General features: G+C 42.0%; 1 protein-coding gene across 1 annotated transcript; it reads right to left on the reverse strand.

Annotated features, from left to right (window-relative positions):
• Positions 1–309: 309 nt before the first annotated feature.
• Positions 310–18,761, reverse strand: LOC306933056 (alpha-2-macroglobulin-like). The gene is made up of 36 exons (XM_079515049.1): positions 18,618–18,761; positions 18,275–18,455; positions 18,023–18,185; positions 17,789–17,841; positions 17,516–17,536; positions 17,182–17,347; positions 16,170–16,254; positions 15,590–15,707; positions 14,573–14,690; positions 14,355–14,467; positions 14,088–14,270; positions 13,299–13,526; positions 12,550–12,613; positions 12,219–12,364; positions 11,890–12,039; positions 11,033–11,176; positions 10,798–10,891; positions 10,599–10,716; positions 9,972–10,197; positions 9,484–9,607; positions 8,957–9,078; positions 8,615–8,666; positions 7,495–7,578; positions 6,259–6,435; positions 6,037–6,112; positions 5,739–5,910; positions 5,512–5,583; positions 4,883–5,045; positions 4,359–4,549; positions 3,350–3,592; positions 3,095–3,219; positions 2,543–2,633; positions 2,338–2,406; positions 1,575–1,680; positions 952–1,014; positions 310–413 (listed from the first exon to the last, which is right to left on the reverse strand). Exons 1-35 carry the CDS (start codon positions 18,695–18,697, stop codon positions 974–976), a joined length of 4,359 nt encoding a protein of 1,452 aa, XP_079371175.1. The 5' UTR covers positions 18,698–18,761; the 3' UTR covers positions 310–413; positions 952–973.
• Between the last annotated feature and the right edge of the window lie 738 nt (positions 18,762–19,499).

The following is a 19,499-nucleotide window of genomic DNA, read 5'->3' on the forward strand; positions in this document are numbered from 1 at the left end:
GACCAACCAGCAAGACCAGCCTGGTAAACCAACTAAAACCAAAAGCTGGCATTTGTCACTTTAAGTTGTACCACTTACAATAGAAATTTTGCCCAAATGCCATTCTAATGCAGTTCTACAGTAAGCTTAAATGTTTATGTATGATTAACGTTTAGAGAAAATGCATGACAGTTTGAAGAAATGCCACAGAAATTTTAAAAACCATCATGTTATTCATCCCAACTACTGTATATGCCATGCATTTAGACCAACTTAATGCAAACTTGTTACTGTACAAATGGTGTACAAGTGAGGTACTCATTCACTACCTTCCATGATAACACTTTATTATCTTCCATGATACATTTCCAACTACACATGATTCAATTATAGGTTGAAGAAGTTGAGACGACGTTTCTCTTCAAGTACTCCACCTGTAAGAAGAAAAAGACATTGAGCAATTCAAAATAATCATGCATTTTCATTAATAAAGAGGGGTTATAAGCAAACATTTATACATCTACCATATCCATTACTAATTTGACAGTGTCGATACAGTGCTATACTGCAATAGAGGTTATGAACATGCATCAAGTGAAGAGTGGCAAAGTGAGTTTAATGTCGTTAAACGACATTAAACTCAATCCGATAGGACTGTTCCGTTTGGATGTATGGGATATCAAACCCAGAAAGTATGCCACCCAGTAAGCGTAGGCTGCATAATGTCCGGGTATGATGAGGTCACGTGCATACCCTCTATATGCTAATTTTGAGGAAAGGTTAATAGAATTGCCCAGTATTTATGGGACGGGACATCTAGTGTAGTAGAGCAGTGGTTCCCAAACTTTCATGTCAAGGACCCCCAAATTGACACCAATTATAGACCAGCCATAAGAGAAGATTTTGATGTATCTAGCAGTGATTCTCAACCCGTTTAATTTCAAGGACCCCCATTTGTAAAATAGTCAGTACCTGCTGGCTACATCATGCATGGTTACTGGCAAGGATAGCTGTATTCCGTCTCCATGTTGTCACCTGAGTGAAAACAAGACCATGAGAGTTTACTTCAGAGCAACAGGACAGAAGAGTCCTCCATTTGGTGTCCCTTAATCAGATATTGGAACAACTCAAAACGCAGATTTAAATTATGGGACAACTCAAACCTAGATTGACCAACAGCTTAATCACCATTTTAGATCAATGCTCATGATATAATAAACTGCATGCAACTATAATCAAACCATTCGATTTTCTCCAGGAGTGTCTTTGCCCAGAGCTAATCTTGCAATCTGCTGCCGCCAAATAAATGTCTTGTGCCAGTAGGTCAACATACAGTAGTACCTGCAAACCTCCTTCCACAGGTTTTATTATTAGTTATTCATAATGGAAGTAAAGGGCGACAGATCGGCTCAAACCGTGCCCAAATTTGGAAATGGCTGATATACTGTATGCAGAACACATAAAAGCAAAGTGCATGTTTTGTCAAATTTGCCTACTGTAAAATAATCAATAATCTACTGTAAAATGCATGCACATCCCCGAATACTAGTACAGTGTTAAACCTCTCCTACATCTCAGTCACACCATGTACTCACTTGGATGGTAGTAATCGTAGATCTTGACCAGTGCTGGTTTCAGGTTCAGAACGGGGACATTCTGTATGAGCTCCAAGGTGTGGTTGATAGGTATGCCTTGTGTTAACTGTTGGCAGAAATGTAGTTTACCATACCCTATATATTGTCATAATACTAGTTATGCCAGTGGTTCCAAATAGTCCTCCTTTGTCTTTCTATCGTACCAGGACCACTAGGACTGGTGCTTTTCCCCATCTTATTACACGGCTTGGTTGGATGCTCGATTCCGATTGGTCAATCGCTGAATTCAGTGGTATGTTATTTCTTCTTGATAATGACCGGTCCGCTCTATAACAGACCGATGTCTAATCAAAGCCTCGGGAGCACCTGCTGCACCCCACTGATTTACTGCCGTTTCCAACACAGCCATTTACAGCTAAACATTGCTCTAAAAAAAATGTTGCGATGCAGTACCCGGAAATGGATTGATCAACTCACTTCCTCGTTTGCAGCTGGGCAGACGCCGGCCAGCGCAACACTTGGAATACTTTCATTACCGCAAGTTAGGAAATACCTCGTTCTGTTTTGGGGTCAATTCATTAAGTAGCCGTGTAATAAGTGTAATAATGTCTGGTGGTCATTGTAGGGATATAATTCACCTTCAGGGTGACGCTTCACGTCGGTGGTTATAAACTCCCTGTCAGTAAATTATCTCCCTACAATGTGACCACCTATAGGCAGACATTATCCCTTACTTATCCTACCTCCCCCCACACACTCTCACCTCTGTTAGATACAGAATGACGTGGTCATCCTTTTGCTCTAGAAGATCCACCAGCAGAGCCTTTTTCAGCTGTGAAGAAACCATAATTAAACTGGTTATCATCCATTACCTCTGTATTGGTCATCATATTTTACCCATGTGTTGGAATGTTAACATCTACAAATGAAAAGTTCTCACCAAGTCAAACATGTTTAGAATGACTCACCTTTTTCAAGGACTCTGGGTGTGGGATGAATCCAGAAAGCATCGCTACATCAACCAACACCATGTTTGTAGTGGTTTCATTTCCAGTATATCTGTGTGGGTAGAACATGTTAAAACATCATTTCTAATTCAAGTATTTTGGGGGGAGGTTTTGGGAAGCTTTTGGATGTTTGAATATACAATAATATTGCCTATTAATTTGTTCATAATTCTCATAATTAGTGGGGATTTCTTTGTCGTCAATAGAGCGTCGCAAATTAAACGCATAATTACAAAGAAGAAAAACTACAAAAAGTGTTGCAACCTGCCGTTTTCTTTGTTTGGCCCAAAACATTGTGTTTATCGTCATGATTTGTCACGACAAGAGTTGGCTTTGTCCACGGCGTAAACGTCTTTAAATAAATACTTTCTGAAAAGTCTACGAGGAAAATGAACGGGGGATTTCTTTTCCGGGTCTCTCGAGGGGGCGGGACTGCGACTCTCTATAATGGTTACATTTAACGTAATGTATACTTGACATGGTTGTGGTTCCGTCTCTACAGGTGATCCTTACAGGCTGTGTAGTTTCAGAGTCATTGTCCGTGTCAGAGAGTTGCTGCTGCAGTCGGCCTCAGGTGTGACCTTGATGGACAAACTGCTTTCCTCAACTGGTGTCGGGATGTTGTAGTTAAGAGATATCTGAGGAAACGGAAGAGGAATTTCATTTCTACAGTCATGAAGAGTAAATGGCTTATTCTACATGGCTTATTTTTAGGCCATTTGTAATTATGTATAGGACGGTTAATAACTTTATAGATGGTGAGCTGACCTGCGCTGTGACCAATGCAGTGCCTTTGATCTCCAGGCCGTACACTCCGCTCACAATGTGCAGCGCCCTCTCCTGGTAGAGCAGTTGGTTGGCGTTATTCACATTGAAGATCTCTTCACCGCTGGAGGATTTGACCGTCAGAGTGCTGGAGGCCTCAGGTTGGAGTAAATGGGGGTAAACGGGGTACCCTTTGAAGATCAGATCGAGGAAGCGAGCCGCGGCCTGAATAGCCACTATCGTGTCCTACAAAGCACACAAACCACCTCTGAAATCAGTCTGCCACGTACAGGGCTTGTTGACCAGCTGAACAGTGCTGTTCTGATGTAAATCACCAGACAGGCCGTGTGAACCGTGGGATTGATCTTACTGTGCTCTACAAGCCTACTTCTACGTTTGAATTTCACCACATCTTCACCATCTGAATGCAGCATCTGTGTTTACCGACTAACAGCAGTGGGGAAGAGGGAGGCACAGGAGGAAGTCTACATTATGCAAGAAGCTGATCAGTGCAATATCACACCACCTAGCTCAGTTCAGTTACCACAGATTAACAATGAATGAACCATTTTATATTTCAAATAATTTGAACAAAGTTCATCCATCTTCAACCGCTTATCCGTAGTCGGGTCGCGGGGGCAACAGCTCCACCAGACTTCCCTCTCCAGAGCAACATTTAGTGACTTCCTCCTGGGGGATCCCGAGACGTTCCAAGGCCAGTGAGTCGATGTTTACAATTTAGCTGGGGACCCCCTGGAACTCCCTCAAGGACCCCTAGGGGTCCCCTGACCACACTTGGGGAACCACTGGATTAGAGCACAAGAAAGATCAACTATTTAGAACGAGCGACCACTCCACCCACGTCCATTGAAATCATTCAATGGCAATACCGTTGAGAAGTTTAACCACGGCATACAGGGACAGCTGAAACTTAAGACGGGGGCAAACAGTGCAACAAGGCGTGTACGTACAGTAGGCATCATTTCATCTGGTAGCAAGATTTGAGCTGAACCTGTGTGGAGGAGAAGCCACCGTAGGAGTTCTGCTGGCGGGCCAACCACCTCCCGATGCGAGCAGCATAACCCAGGTCTGCAGCGCTAGGATTAGGGCTGGCAAGCTTGGCCAGAAACACGTAGGAGCTGATCTCTACGGACAGAGAGGCCGAAGTGTCGTCGGAGGTCTGACACCAATGCAGTAAACCTCCTGGGGAAGCACCCAGACACACAAAAAAAAAAGAAAACTATCAACTTTACTGGTAAATGCACAATAGAGGGTATGCGCATGCATGAAGTGAGTGGCAAATCGAGTGGCAGAGTTTAATGTTTGGATGTACATTATGGGCCGTCATGATCAGAAAGTATTTTTTGTCACTCTGTAGGCATTCCCGCATAACCTCTACACACACACACACACACACACACACACACACACACAGCAGTAATGCTTTATGCTAATTTTAGTCTCAAGTAAATACAGTTTGATCATATCTTAACAATCTTATCTAATTTTACGTTATCTAAATGGTTTCTGTCGCACCATCTGTCAATGCAATCGTGTCCAGGTGTTTTAGGAGCATTGAGCTTGCAGTCGTGTCTCCCGCCAGAGAGAAGACATAGGCCAGCAGAGCTGTAGTGTAGGTGTTGGTAGTCATGGACACATTGATGGCATCCTTCAGGCAAGACAGACTCCCCACATGTTCCTACAGAGAGACACACAAGTAGGCCTTACATTCAGAAGTGACATAAGCTAGCCTTCTCCAGGTAAATGTGCTTCATTTGAATAATAGCACCACAGCATTCTCTGAATCTTATGGCATCAAAACCATAAGCTTCATGGTTCTCAGGACAATTACCTCGACACGGACTACAATAGTCAAACGTAGTCAAATGTCTCGTTGACAATAATGTCAAGTTAGAAATTAAGATGCATGACTTCTTAATTTGTAAATGGCCTATTATTCAGTGTCAGAACTACAATATCTGCGGCATCATTAGGTTCAAATCCATATTAGAATAAATAATCCAGTAATAATCCAGTCCGGCAGTGTGCACATGTTCAACTCTCGATCCCGACGGCCTTTACTGCATGTCACACACCCCCCTCAGCCTACTGTGATTCCATCCCTCTACAAAAAAAAAAAAAAAGCTTATTGAAAAAGTACTCACTGAAGGCAAATTCATCTCTAGGAATGTAGCAGTGATGTAAGCACTGAGAGTCACTTCATCCGACACTCCACCCTGCAAAGGGGAGCAATAATACAAACATGTTACAATCTCCATTTATGTTTCTAAAATATATTTTAGAGTTTTACTCTAAAATACATTTTAGAAACATTAACATGATAGACTTCTTTACCGAGTGTGTACCCGACTCCAATTGATCCTCTCTATACCTTCATTCTGTTGTTTAAGAGTTTTCCAGATTGTTCAAAACAGCCATCGGGTTTGCGTTTACTATCCAGCCAGGTCTTCGCTTGTTCTATGGTCGACTGTATGTTCAACTGGTCGAGGGAGTTGTAGAAAGACTTCGCTTGGACCAAAGTTCTCAGGACAAATGCAGTCAACCTGGACAAAGATATTTACACACTTGTGTGTTATCAAGACATCAGTTGAGGGTTGAAGGATTATATCCCATACCTCAAACTAAATTATACTGTAGTATTTGTTATACACATTTAATAATATTCTCACCAAGTGTTCTCTTCACCATTTACAAACGAGCTGTAGGCACCATTTTTGTGCTTGAAGTTTAGTTGTCTCTGGAAGCCTGCGTTTAGATTATTCATTATTATAAAGACATGAAAAATACAGTGGGTGAAGTAAAGGTGCGTTTGGGAGGACGACACTCCATGTCTGGATTGTCTTGATTTATTAAATGTTTAAAGGGCCAGCAGCAAGCGACACTTGACTCACCGCCGACCAGGAAGGGCATGGCCTTCTTTGTGATGGCCTCCGTCAGCTGGTTCGTGTACTCCAGGTATTGCAGGATGTAGACGTTGGGAGCTAAGAGTGCCATATTCTGTTCCCCACATCCATACGGCATCCTCAGCAGTCCATCCAGGTTCTTCATGGCACGGCCCAGGCCAAGGCCTGTCGTCAAAGAGATTAATAGACTGAAACTAACAGCAAAAGGGGCTCCAAGGACAGCAATGTTGGCCTATCAGTCTCAAAATATTTTGTAAACTACGGGCCGTATGTATAAGTTATTCATATTTTAAAATGTTCAATCACCTATGGAAACAAGATGATGTACCAGAGAAAATGTGAGGTTATGGCCCGGCCTTCATCAAACCACTCAAGAGAATGTCCCGCTACCACCCTTAAATCTCCATATATTGAGCAGACCTGTTCCGACATTCCATATGTTGAATGGAACGAGTCGCTCTGGATTAAGAGAGTGTGCTAAATTGTAATTGATCTGGCATCAAACGCTGTACACTCAAGACCTGCTCCTTATATGGCCAGTACAGCATTCATTCCGTTCATCTGACCCCCCCATATCAAAGCGCCAGCCCAGCAGTCTGCCGTCAACGAGGCGATGTGTGCACGCGACCCTTAGGGGTCTTACTGGTTATAGAATCAGGAAAACGTGTGCATATAATATTTTATCTTGGTGTTCGGCTCTGCTACATTTTCTCCCTGCTCGGCACAATTAAACACCATCATTAAGAGCAGGGAGATAGATATACAACAACCCTCCATGCGGAACAGAAATAACAGGTTATTGGCGGTGGGAGCAAACAGTGCATAACAACCAGGAACCATATGCAGAAGGAAGGCAGCATATTAAGCCATTTTGGGCGGGAACCCCTTTTGATGTTTTAAACAGTTACAATTTAGCTGTTGAAAAATAGCAGATCTACAAGCTCATAGCACGCCACTGAGTGGCGCGCTCGAGCTTGTAGGTCTGCTATTTTTGAAAAATCGTGAAAATATTTATTTCAGAAAAATGGAGGATTTAGAAGATTTTTTTCTCATTTCGAGGTCAGGCCTAAATGGGTTAAACCCTCCAGTACGTACAGTATGTATGACCCTTGAGCATAGCATGAAGCCGCTCGAGTATATCTGACTGAACTGACTCCACAAGCTACGTATCATAAACAGAAAACCTTGAAATGGAGTAAAAAAACCAAAAACAGGCATCCTTACCCAGGACGGATATAGAACACCTGGCAGATCCCGTAATCACATTATCAGGGAGTTGTAGCTGGAAGTTCTCCGTCAGAGACTCGTCTAAAACGCCAAGACAGAGGAAAAAGGTTAACTTGAACACCACATGAACTCGAGTAACATAAATTAAACAATCACCTCAGTCACAAACTCTGGAAACAGGAATAGTTATATTAGGTCCCGGTGTCAACCACTGAACCACCCCCTAAAAAAACAAAACAGCTCGTTGTGCTGCAGGATTCTATACCTTTGAAAAATTGCAACAGCAAAAATTCAATTTTGCCTATAATGGCATGCCCAAAAATGAGATGCCGGGATACCAGGGTTTAATTGTTTAACTGACGATCCAGCATATGTCAAGTACTAGAACGGTGCCATGGTGTCACTATATTCAACAGGAACAAGGTACGTTAGAAAAACAGTAGTTTACTTTTGCCAGGGAATCTTGCCCCCCCCCCCCTAAACCAGATCGTGAAATGTTTCATCACTAGGTCACACTAATAAGTCTGATCACTTTAGAAGCGTTAATATTGGCCCGGGCGGCTGGCATAGCCATCTGGGCACCTTGGCTGGTAATGCAGTCTGGCAGTGTGCCGCAGGTTTGACTCCCATCCCAACGGCCTTTACTGCGTGTCAAATATCTCTCTCCCCATTAGCCTACTGTATACCTATCCCTCTATAAAAAAAAAAAGGCAAAAAAAAAAAAAAAGTGTTAATATTACTTGCCTGGTAAGGCAGAAATTAGGACAGACATCGGTGTTCTGATCCAAATCATGCAGAGCACCGTAGATTTAGAGAGAATAGCAAGTTGTCTGACCGTAAACAAGTGAATGGCTGCAGACGCACGCAAAATGTCCGGGAGCTCTGAGCAAGCCTACGGTAGCAACGGCCACTGTCAAAATGGATTACAGTGGTCCCGTTTTATCATTAAAAAAGGACCTAAAGACGTTTATACACATCTGAGACACCCCACGGTTTTAAGTGAGGATGTGTATGCACGTCCTTAGCATCAAGTATTAAAAAAAAATATATATATATATCTTTGCCCTGAAACCATCCACCCCCGTGTTAGTTCTGCCGGTCCTCCATGTACACTCACCTATAGGAGACCACAACCAGTTGTAGATCTGACTTACTTCCGTTCCTTCTGCCTGAAAAGGGAGAAATTAAGGCAGACAATTCAAGCCAAATGTACATCGAGTAAAGCAAATTGCACTTTCAAAAGTGCTGGACTGACTGGCCAGACACCCCTAGTGGGGCCAATAACTAAAGTGAATTTAGAAAAGTAGTTATCCAATTAATTTGATTAAGTTATTTGGAGCAGAGGGCACACCAGATTACATGGACTCTTTGGAAATCATTTATAAACAAATAACTATAGATTGTGGGTTTCAAATCTTAGAACCATTACAACTTGTTAGGGAGACAGACAAAACTCTACCTTGATTATCAGAGAGCGGGTGATGACATCAACGCGACCTCTCTCGGGTACACTGACCGTCTCGTTGTTACACGGTACATTGGACGCCACTGCCTCAGCAGTCACAGTCACATTAACAACACCTGGAAACGTACATCAGCAATGACACGTCAACCATCTCTGATAACAGAAGGTTCTCTTGATAATGGACTGGAAGTTGTGGAAGCTGCCCTCCGTGGGCAATGTGCCGTTTGATTATGTGTCATAACTTGTCCCATATAGGGAAGCCAAAGGCATTTCCATGAGCGTTGGTACAATTTTATTGCATGTTATTGATGATTTAAACTGTGGTAGAGGTGCATACTTAGTTTAGACTAGTCATTGGTTAGACATGGGTTAAGGTTAGGTTTAAGTGTGCTGCCCCGTGGGAGGTTAGGTTTAGGGTGAGGGTTTGAGAGGGTTGAGTTTTAGTTGTAGGACTAATGACTGGTCTAACCAGCAAAAACTGTCTAAACTAAGTACTGCACCCGGTAGAGATCAGGTCTCACCTAAGACAGAGACATCCATATTCCAGTTGAAGGTCTTGCGTTCGTTGGCACAGACACAGGAGTATTCTTCATCAGTGATGGCTGTGAGAGTGTAATTTGATGAGGGGCTGGGAGTCACACTCACCTGATGGAAAAAAAACAATGTGAAGTGAGATGATTGAACCGTACTTTTATTCCATTAAAATATAATAAAAACAAGCCAGGGCTCCAACTACGGTGTAGCATCTTACAGATCTTGGCCATCTGGCCTACCTATAATGTTCATATGATCTCTACAGTATGACTTATTCCAGTATAACTTTGACTTAATTTTGGGCAATGTTTCAGCCCGAGTTAGCCACCAATGACCATTGTAAATATTTAAACATAATACCTGGCCTACAGTGTGAACACACTTTATAGTTATACATTGTATAGTCTAAACGCTAAAGTGTCTATTGCAAATACATTTGTAACTTTTGGTACATTCTGAAACCTGTATAAAGTACCATGATGCAGCTGGACAGATAGTTGAAGACGGTAGCCTTCAGAACAAATCTCTCTCCCCTGACGATGGAGTAAGGCAGGCTGAGCTCCAGGAAGAAGGGCTGGAAGGCTTTGAGCTCCTTGGGAGGAGCGAGACCGAAGCCGCTCGAGGACAAGCAGAAAGCCTCCGTCTCCCATGTGGTGATGGTGTCTGGGACAGTGAGGGACACGTCCGCTTTTCCCGAGGTCCTGGATAGAAGGACAGACAGGAGAATATTAAACTATTGGACATCAATCAGAACTTGTTCTCATTAGCCAGTATGTACTTGGACAAGTTTCTCATGATTACACAAAGGCCCCTTTTCCACCGGTTGGTTCCCAATGGGAACCGGTTCAGTTCTGGTTCAGTTATTTTCCACCGGTTGGTTCCCAATGGGAACCGGTTCAGTTCTTTTTGCTTATGATATTCTTTCAACCTCCCCCCCAAAAAAGAGAACCTGCTGGCTGTGGTAATTTAGCTAAAACATACAACGTTTGTAGAATTGTAAAGACACCAACCTCATAAAGCTTTGAAATGGAATTTGAGTAGTTCAAGACACACTTCAAAGAATAGGATGTTCAACGCTTGTGTTGTAGCTCTGTGCACTCACCCCACCGCCACCAGGTCCCATATCCATGTCTCTGGGAAGAAGGTGCGGATCGTCTGTATGGAAGATCCTGGACCAACACTAGCTAAGGCTACTGGCCCCAATCCCCTCCACATGGGCACTGATGAAAGACAAACCAAAACTATAGTCATGAATGCCACAAACACACTGAAATCAACTTATGTCATCTTGTTAAATTTACTTGGGACTTCTTGTTTGTGGTACTCTCTTCCCTTGAAGAGGACGCAGGACGGTGCTTTGATAGCCAAATTTGTTGCCATCTTCAGTCCCAGGTCCTAGAGAAAACATTAAAAATAGCCCAGTAAATTGGGAGTGCATCCCTCAACAGATAGTGAAAAAAGTTATATACACATTATCCTTTAGAAATATAAATGTTGTACATATTGAAAAGGTTAGATGATATTGCAAAGAGATACCATAAACACTGTGAACGCATCCTTTCTTTCATCACGAGGGTAGACACTTCTTTTTTGTCTCACAGGCAAACATTGTACAGCCACACCATCGTCAAGTTCATACGGAATATAGTTTGCCGTCTTGACTGGCAACCGGTCAAATATCTGTTCAAAAGAAAAGAGGTTTTGAAAAGCAGTTGTCAAAATTACCTGTGTCTTTTGTAAAATACAGGGTGGTAGGGGTAAACAAACGAGGTCCAAAACGGACCTGTGGATAACGTGGACCGGTCCGAACAGCCCCAAGGAAAATTCAAAATGACTGGACCCAGTACGATGCTCATGCAAGTCCCGACTGTGGCATTGAAATTAGCCGAGTGTCATCTCCCCCATTTGCCAGGACAGCGTCCGGAGTGGAGGTCTCAGTCACAGACAGTCAAGAGTGCGCTCTGTTGCAGTGACAGCACAGTCGCCCACAGACGTGCTCCACACAGTTCTAAATTCCGGTGGCTTTCGTTTGCGCTGAAGAAACCGCCATGGTGTTCAGCAGTGCAGTGTGCTGACTGTTTCAATCGGCTGTAAACGTTAAGCGTGGCTCATTCAATATACGAGGACAGACTAACCTTCGATTTGAAAAATGACTCATTTTAAAATCAAAGGTTAAAGACACACACACACACACATACACGCGCACGCATGCTTTGCCATATTGACCAGACACAGTTCTGGGTACCCTCTACTACTGTACGCATAGCATAAATTGAGAGTAGGGAAAGACTAGATACAAACACCATGGCAGTTTCAGTATATAAACTGAGGTACTGTATCAGAAACAAATTATAGGCCATAAATGATTATGTCAGGGAATAAGAAAGTCTCACCTTGTCTGCATCCAGCCGCTTCCCTGGCTCCTTGATGTGAACACTCTTGTCGATGGCACTGACGCCACACAGCGAGCCTGCCGTGGCCGACACCTGCAGTGTATTCTTCTCTCCGGGGATCGCCGTGGATGGAGAGAACTCCAGAGAAACCTGGATTGTAAACAAAACAAGCACCATGAATGCAGACCTTGACACGTGCAATGTGTCAAGCCCCAGGTTAGCCTCACTCACATTTGAAGGGTCTTCCGACTCCACATCCTCCACAGTGACCAGACTATGTTACCCAGTTCCCTTGAGATCACATGAACATTGGCCAAACTTAAACTGACCTCATTAGGGAAGCATTTCTCTGTGGTGAAGTCTGCGCTGTGAGCAATGACCGTCTCACTGGGGAGGACGGCGTACACAAGCACCTGGAGCAATGGAGCCATTACTGGGGTGACGTCCAACTTGAAGGAGGTCTCACCGTCGGTGACTGGAAACACAGCAGGTAAGGACATTGGTAGTGAACTGTAGCTGCGGTATAGCTTAATCGAATATGAAGGTATATTACTTATTTTTCTGAATTTTAATAACCTGAAGCTTTCAAACTAAATGTACAGTTTCAAATTAAACACAGGAAGCAAAAGACAACGGCAATTACGTCCTGTGTAGACTTACTTGAACTATTCAGCACATCAATAGGTACTAGTCCTATGTCACGAATGGCTGCTCTGGATAAAATCTAGAGACAAAATGGAGATGCCGATGATGCTTCCAGTCATATATATATGTATATACACCGTTACATATACAAGTTTAGTCAATCGAAGTAGTGAATTTCTACTATTGCCAGGGTGTAGACAACCACATGGCCTCTAATACACATGTCACCACCATTTTATATCAGACATTAAGAGTTTCATTGGGAGGAAGATGCTCCCTCTTATTTCAGCTCTCTGCTGAACAGAAATGTAAACAACCTGTAAAAGGTGCATTATTTCTGGAGAACAAAATGACACAGTAAGAACTTCCGTTCGGCAGTTCATGCACCTCGAAGATTTTCTAAGAAACCGGACACCTGCTCAATTTATTGTATGCTGCAGGACTTTATAGGCGTTCTGGTTTCTCACCCACAGACACTGTAGTCCCAGGTTTCCCCCAATGTCTCCAGTAAACTTTATTCCAATAGAGAGTATGCGCATGCTTAAAGTGAATGGCACATAGAGTGGCAAATCAACAGGCAAAGTTAGTTTAACATTGTTTAATGCAGATATGACTTTTCTGTGTGGATGTATGGGCTGTCAAGGCCAGAAAGTAGTTTTTTGCAACTCCGTAGGCGGTCCTGCATAACTTCCTGGTTTGATGATGATACGCGCAGACTATAGAGTTCACTGGCGTGCGCAGCCAAGCAGTGTGGTACTACTCACCAGGTACATCAGGTGCACGGGGCCTGCAGTCTCTCCAACTACAGTGTAGTGGACGGTGATGTTGTTTTCTCCATTGCAGACCAGTGGGTTCCAGGTCCTCTTCACCTCCAGTGAGCTCACGGTCTTGGGGTCAACGGTGGCTTCCTGGACCAGGGACAGTCGATGTTCCCCTTCCGTATAGTGTGTCACTCTGTACATATGGTACTGCAACTCTGGTGTCGCACTAGCCTTGATGAGAGAGGTTAAATGAAGTCAGTCAACCAGAAAATGTGACCAGATTTGACTGAGACAAATTCCAGCTTTTCAGCAGAGAACAGCTTTTCCAAAATGAGTTAATAGCACAGGCAGACTCTTCACATACTAGAGCATGTCTGAAATAAGTGTCAGAGCTGAAATCGACATATAAATATGAAATAAATGCTTAAACATGTAGCTAGGTGTAATGTTAGCGACCACAGAAGTGAACCTGTCAAGTCAGTTTTCTCAACTCGCCGTTTTCTGCAAGACAATCACTCTAGCCATATCTCCAAAACTGAACAACCAATGTCAATTTGAAGCTATGATTCCCTGCTTTCATATGGCATGAAAAACTCCAAAAAATCCAATGGCAGTCCCTCAGTCGAATTTTATTTTGTATACGTTCCCTTTTTAGACTTCCGGTGATGCGTCAGCAACATTTTGGAACCCTCGTTCCCTATGATCCGACACGCATAACGTTAGAGCTGCCATTTTCATAGATTTGGTATAAACCTTCTCGTGCAGGAAATTGCATAACCAAGGCTGACTTACTGTGAGAAAGATGTCCTGTCCTGCGTCTGCTTTGGAGTCTGTCGTGTTGAATGAGAAACTGGCCTCACCGTTGCTGTCAGTCTTGACAGTCAATATCTTATGCGCCGTTGACCGCATTTGACCCTTAAACAGGTACACCGTCATGTCAGGAACGGGTGCGTGATTCAAGGAACGTGCTTTGACCTGTTGGAAATAAAATTATTATACAGAGTGCATAACAATAATGGCCAAATGTGCACAACTGTACTAGGAAGCATTTGGACTTACTTTTCCTTCAATCACCGATTGGTCCTTATACACCATGGGTGTTTCAATAAAGGAAAGATATCCAATACAATAAGCTAGAGAGATCACTTTTTCTTGTGCAGACAGTGCAATACCTGTGGAGAAAACCCCATGTCATTTCAGTGTTAGAAACATTGATGAGCTACTAAGCTCATGGCTTCATTTTTGAATGAAATGGTTCCAACAGTGTGAAGACTTGCCTGTTCCATCTTCCTCTACTTTTGCATTGAGTTGCAGTTTATCATCAAGATACTTTTGGGCAGGTGTGGTGAAAGTTGACATATTGAAAGTGAAAGTCGCACAGCCCCCCCCACACGTCTGTACAAGAGGAAAAGAAAATACATAATGTGTGATTTAAACATAATTGAGAGGACTGAAATTCTCCCCTTCTATTCTCCTCTTGTGCACCAGATAGACTACCTCAGAAGCCAATGGTTATAGATTGGCATACATTTGATGAGGGCATTTAGAGGCACATAACATAATGGATTAAGGCAAAGCAAAAGCCAAAGCCAGGCAAAGCGTTGGCCAAGACCTAATCTGCAATTTGTGAAACAGTGTTCATAGACATTTAGTACAAATGTTTTGGTAGCCATAGCCAAACCTTGTATTGAATATATAGTTTAACCGTTGCTTTTATGAAATATCCGTGATCATTGATTGAATACTTTAGTGCAAGACATTAAGGCTATAAAGGATAACACAATAGTCTAAGTATGAGGGGATTGAGGTCACCGTTTCTTTGGCCATCTTCAAATACAATCTCATTGATATTTGCTTAACCCCGTCTTCTACCCTGAGCCATCTCAAACTAGCAAAGTGTGTCGGAATTGGGTGGGTCAATGGAAGTAGTTGCAGTTTGTTTTGGGAGGTCTGAACCTTAGTTTTTAATGACGTTGAGATGTGAGGTGCAAGCATAATCAAAATGGCATTGAATGAAGGCTACAGCTAGTCACAAGTCACCAGTAAGTTTTCTATTGTTAGTTTGACCAATTTAAAATGCTACTAAACATATGCCATCTACAAGTTTGCAATTGTTGGGGGTGTAGCTGCGTAACATTCTTCCAAGGAAGCCATGCCGACTTATATGTAATCCAAATGACCGAAGTCAGTCAGTGGCAACTGAGAAAACAATTGCCTTTACTCTAGTACCAGCGTTGCAAAATTCTCATTTCATTTTCACTGCAAATAATATATATTATAATAGATCATGTTACCCGTTTACTCTCTTTATGACAGGGCACAGTCATGCCAGGAACAGGAAGACTATATCGATCAAGTGGTCGGCAGAGCTCCACTTCTATCATACCAGGCACAGGCTGTCCATAGGTGTACCTGATGAAGAGAGTAAAAACTAATCTCTAAAAGGTAGTCACCCATAGCAGAAAATGTATGCATTTCAACTGCAAAAAAAACAAAATGTATGTATATTTCAAAGCATTTAAAGGCGTTTTTTTTCCATGCAGGAAAGTAGGCTTGCTTGTAAATTATAAAGTTTAAATGACATGTTTATTTTCTGTGGGAAACCACAATGTGTTAAGTGTAGACAAAGACTGAGAAACAAGTTGCCTTCTTCAGGGTTCCCTGAAGAAGGCAACTTGTTGCCGAAACATTGGAAAAATAAAAAGATTGATGGCATTGTGACTACGAGCTGTGCGGCCTCTCTCCTTTCTCAGTCATAGTTATCTCCTGCGGTCAGCACCTCCCCACTACTGGTGTGCGCTCCTACCTTCCTGTTTGAAGTGTAGACAAAGACCACAGGAACATACAAGCCAAAAGTTGATGCATCATACTTACGTTGCACAAACTTTAGCTGTAAATTCTTCTTGTTCAATGCTCAGCTTGTCATCCGCTTCCAATTTGACATCAAATCTTGGCAAAACTGGGGACAATTGTTGCACGTTTATCGTCATGACATGAAAGTAAATGGATGCCCCACAAGAGACATTTTCATATACATGCTTAATGTTTAGATGATGGGTGACACTTCTTCATAATATACAAATAGAAATGTCCATTTTGGATTCTTGAAATAAACTCTTCACAAAAAGTTCGGAAACTTTAACTTTGGGTAGATTATTTCTCCCCTTTAAGACAAATTGGTATTGTATTTTATATATTTTTATCATTGATTAGTCACCTTTTCAATGAGGTACAGCTTGTAAGGACCAGACATTCATGGAATGAGCAACACTGCTAAATAAAACGAGTCCAGACCTCGACCCAAGTGAACACTTGTCGGATCAGGCATGCTGTAGTGTAGTGCGTAGACCAACATAAGCATGTGGTTGGCTGACTCGCAACAAATCCTGGTTCGGGTCAGGAATGGGATGCCATCCCACATCTAAATGAGGCTAGGTTGGTGACTAGCATGAGGAGGAGGTGCCAAGCTGTGGTGTCTGTAAATCTTCCAGACACTACAGAGTTCTTGAACACAGAGTGTAAATATGAGTTGTTTTCCCTTATTACAAGGGTGAATAACAACCATTTGCCATTTTGGCCAAAAACATTAGAGGCAGTCAGTGGCACTCCACATTCGTAGTATGAGCAACACTGCTAAATGTGTGGGTAAACATTTAGCCGTGTTGCTCATTCCACAAATGCCTCGTTTTAAAGGTGGCTAATCAACGCTACAAAATACAATACCAATTGGTATTATTAAAAGGAACAAAATGACCAAAGTTTCCAAATTTTGTGAGGCGTTTACTTACCGTAGGCCTAGTCTTCCTGCACATTGTTCAAAACATAATCGTAGGCTTACATAGCTTTGCCCATTATGAATACATACATTTCTTCCAAATTAACTTACCGTATTTCTCCACCTTGAAATAATGATCCAGTTCCATGTCGTCAACATGAACAATAACTCTGTAGGGTCCTTCGTGGGCCTCAGGGTTCAATGGGTAAGAATGCTCCACAATGCTCTTATTAGACATTTGGTTCACCCACTGTCCAATGCGGTTACCATGAGCATCCTGATCAAACGTGAATTGTGGAGAGAAGAGGCAACAGACAACCATATCATCACAAACAAAAATATATGTTGTGTTTTCTACTGGTATAGCTTATCTGTAGTTGTACGACATCTGATTTGGTAATATATGCGGTGCATGTCGTTATATGTCAAATGCAGTTAGTCTTACCTCAAGCTCTACCATCTTGTACTGAAAGATAGAAAAAATTAAATTTTGTTAAACAGGAAACTGTCATCTGCATCAGTCTCATTATCAAACACTCTGAACATGGATATACTGTAGTCGTACAGTATATTCATATCCACATTAGCTTAATAGACAGGACAGAGACAAGATGGCATTTTCATTTTCTTCCCCCCTGTGAGTAGATCGTTTTAATACACATTTGTCCATTTTTAAAACCACACACACTGATGTGATACAAGTATAGCAACCACTCACCAACTTATTGATAGGCGTGAACGTGGTATTCATGGTGAAGATTCTGAATTTCACTGCAATAAATGACATTTGATAAAATTATCTACAAGAGGAATTGATTGAATAATAGCATGGATAAATGCTAAACTGGGAGTGCTGTCAACATTCCTTTTTACAACTTAGTTGTTTATGAAACACTTACTCAACTTCATTTTCAAATTTAGTTAAATCTCATATTGATGAGACAGCATTTACCCGTTTGTCCAGGGAGGTAGATTGGTTTATCCGTTTGGATGAAGGTCATGGGTTTGTAGGATTTGAACATGATTTTCCTGACTTCTCTAGATATGGTTATATCCGTTTGTCCTTGCAACACCACCTCAAGACTCAGCACCAGTTCATTCTTCACTGGACGAGCCTGTGGTGGATACAGGAAATGTTAGCATTATGTTGAAATGGGAACAACAAAACCAAGTGAAATCAATTTTATTCTGTGCCAGAGGTGACCTGGAATAGTCCACGGTGGTGGAATGGTTTGTCTGTAGTCTTCTGGAAGATAGTTTCGTTCGAGTTAAGGTAAACTAGAAAGATGGTGATGGTGAGATTTTCGTTGGGCTGCATAAAAGCCACGCAGAACATGGTCTCAGAGCCGGCCTCGATTACTGCAGGAATGGTCACCATGTATTGCCTATAAAAAATCATGGAAATGTTTATACATACATTGTATAAATTTGCTAAAAGCCTAAACTGTAAACTAAAATGTACTCTTCCAACTTTCAAGAACTAAATATCATCCAACCCAACAAGACATTCAAATGAGCTGTGGAGTGGAGCTCTATAGCCTACTTACGGTCCTGCTGCTGCTTGACTGACACAAATCCAGGTTAAACAGGCAAACAGAATCCACGTTTGAATCCGAGAGAGAGCCATGACTGAGGGATACAGAATCAGTTGTCTCTACTGCTGCCTGCTACATACACTCACACAGCAGTGAGTGAGCAACAATGCCTGTGGTGGAGGTGAAGGCTGATTTAAGCTGCCTGAGACGAGTGCACACCTGACCTGAATCAAATTAATTAGACTGGGCTGGCTGTGCTTTGTGGCAGGAGGGTGAAATAACCCCTCAACGTCTTCTGACAGAACAGGTACACATTGTGAGACTTAACCTGACTTCGCCAGATGGTGGCAGTAATTAGACCAGTTTCAAAATTAAGGAATTGAGTATTGCATGTATTCACAAATATGTGTTTGGTTTGGTACTTATACAATTATACAGTAGGCCTATAGGTCTAAACGACTCTCCACAAACAAATAAAAAAGTAAAATTAAATAAATAAATATAGTTTTATATATTTATCGTGGATACTAACATTGATGAATTGAAAATGGTGGGGCCTATTGTAAACATACTAGTGTAATGCTTTAGTTTATGGTGTCGTCCACTCACAGTTAACAGTCTTTGTATTGAGTTGTACTTGAAATGTACTGTAATTCTGCAAACTGTCAATAAATACTTCAATCAATCAATCAATCAATCAATCAATTGAATGTAAAGAAAATCTACATAATAAAATACATTCACAAAATGTATTGCTAATTTCTTGTTTTAAATATAGCCTATGAAATATAAATCATATAGGCCTAACTGTAGAACATTAAACCCAACTTTTGTTACACCATCACTAAACCCTGGTATATTTTACCCAATGTAGGTCATTGTTTAACTTTAATA

The sequence above is a fragment of the Electrona antarctica genome, assembly GCF_951216825.1.
Source record: "Electrona antarctica genome assembly, chromosome: 11".
NCBI classification, from domain to species: domain Eukaryota; kingdom Metazoa; phylum Chordata; class Actinopteri; order Myctophiformes; family Myctophidae; genus Electrona; species Electrona antarctica.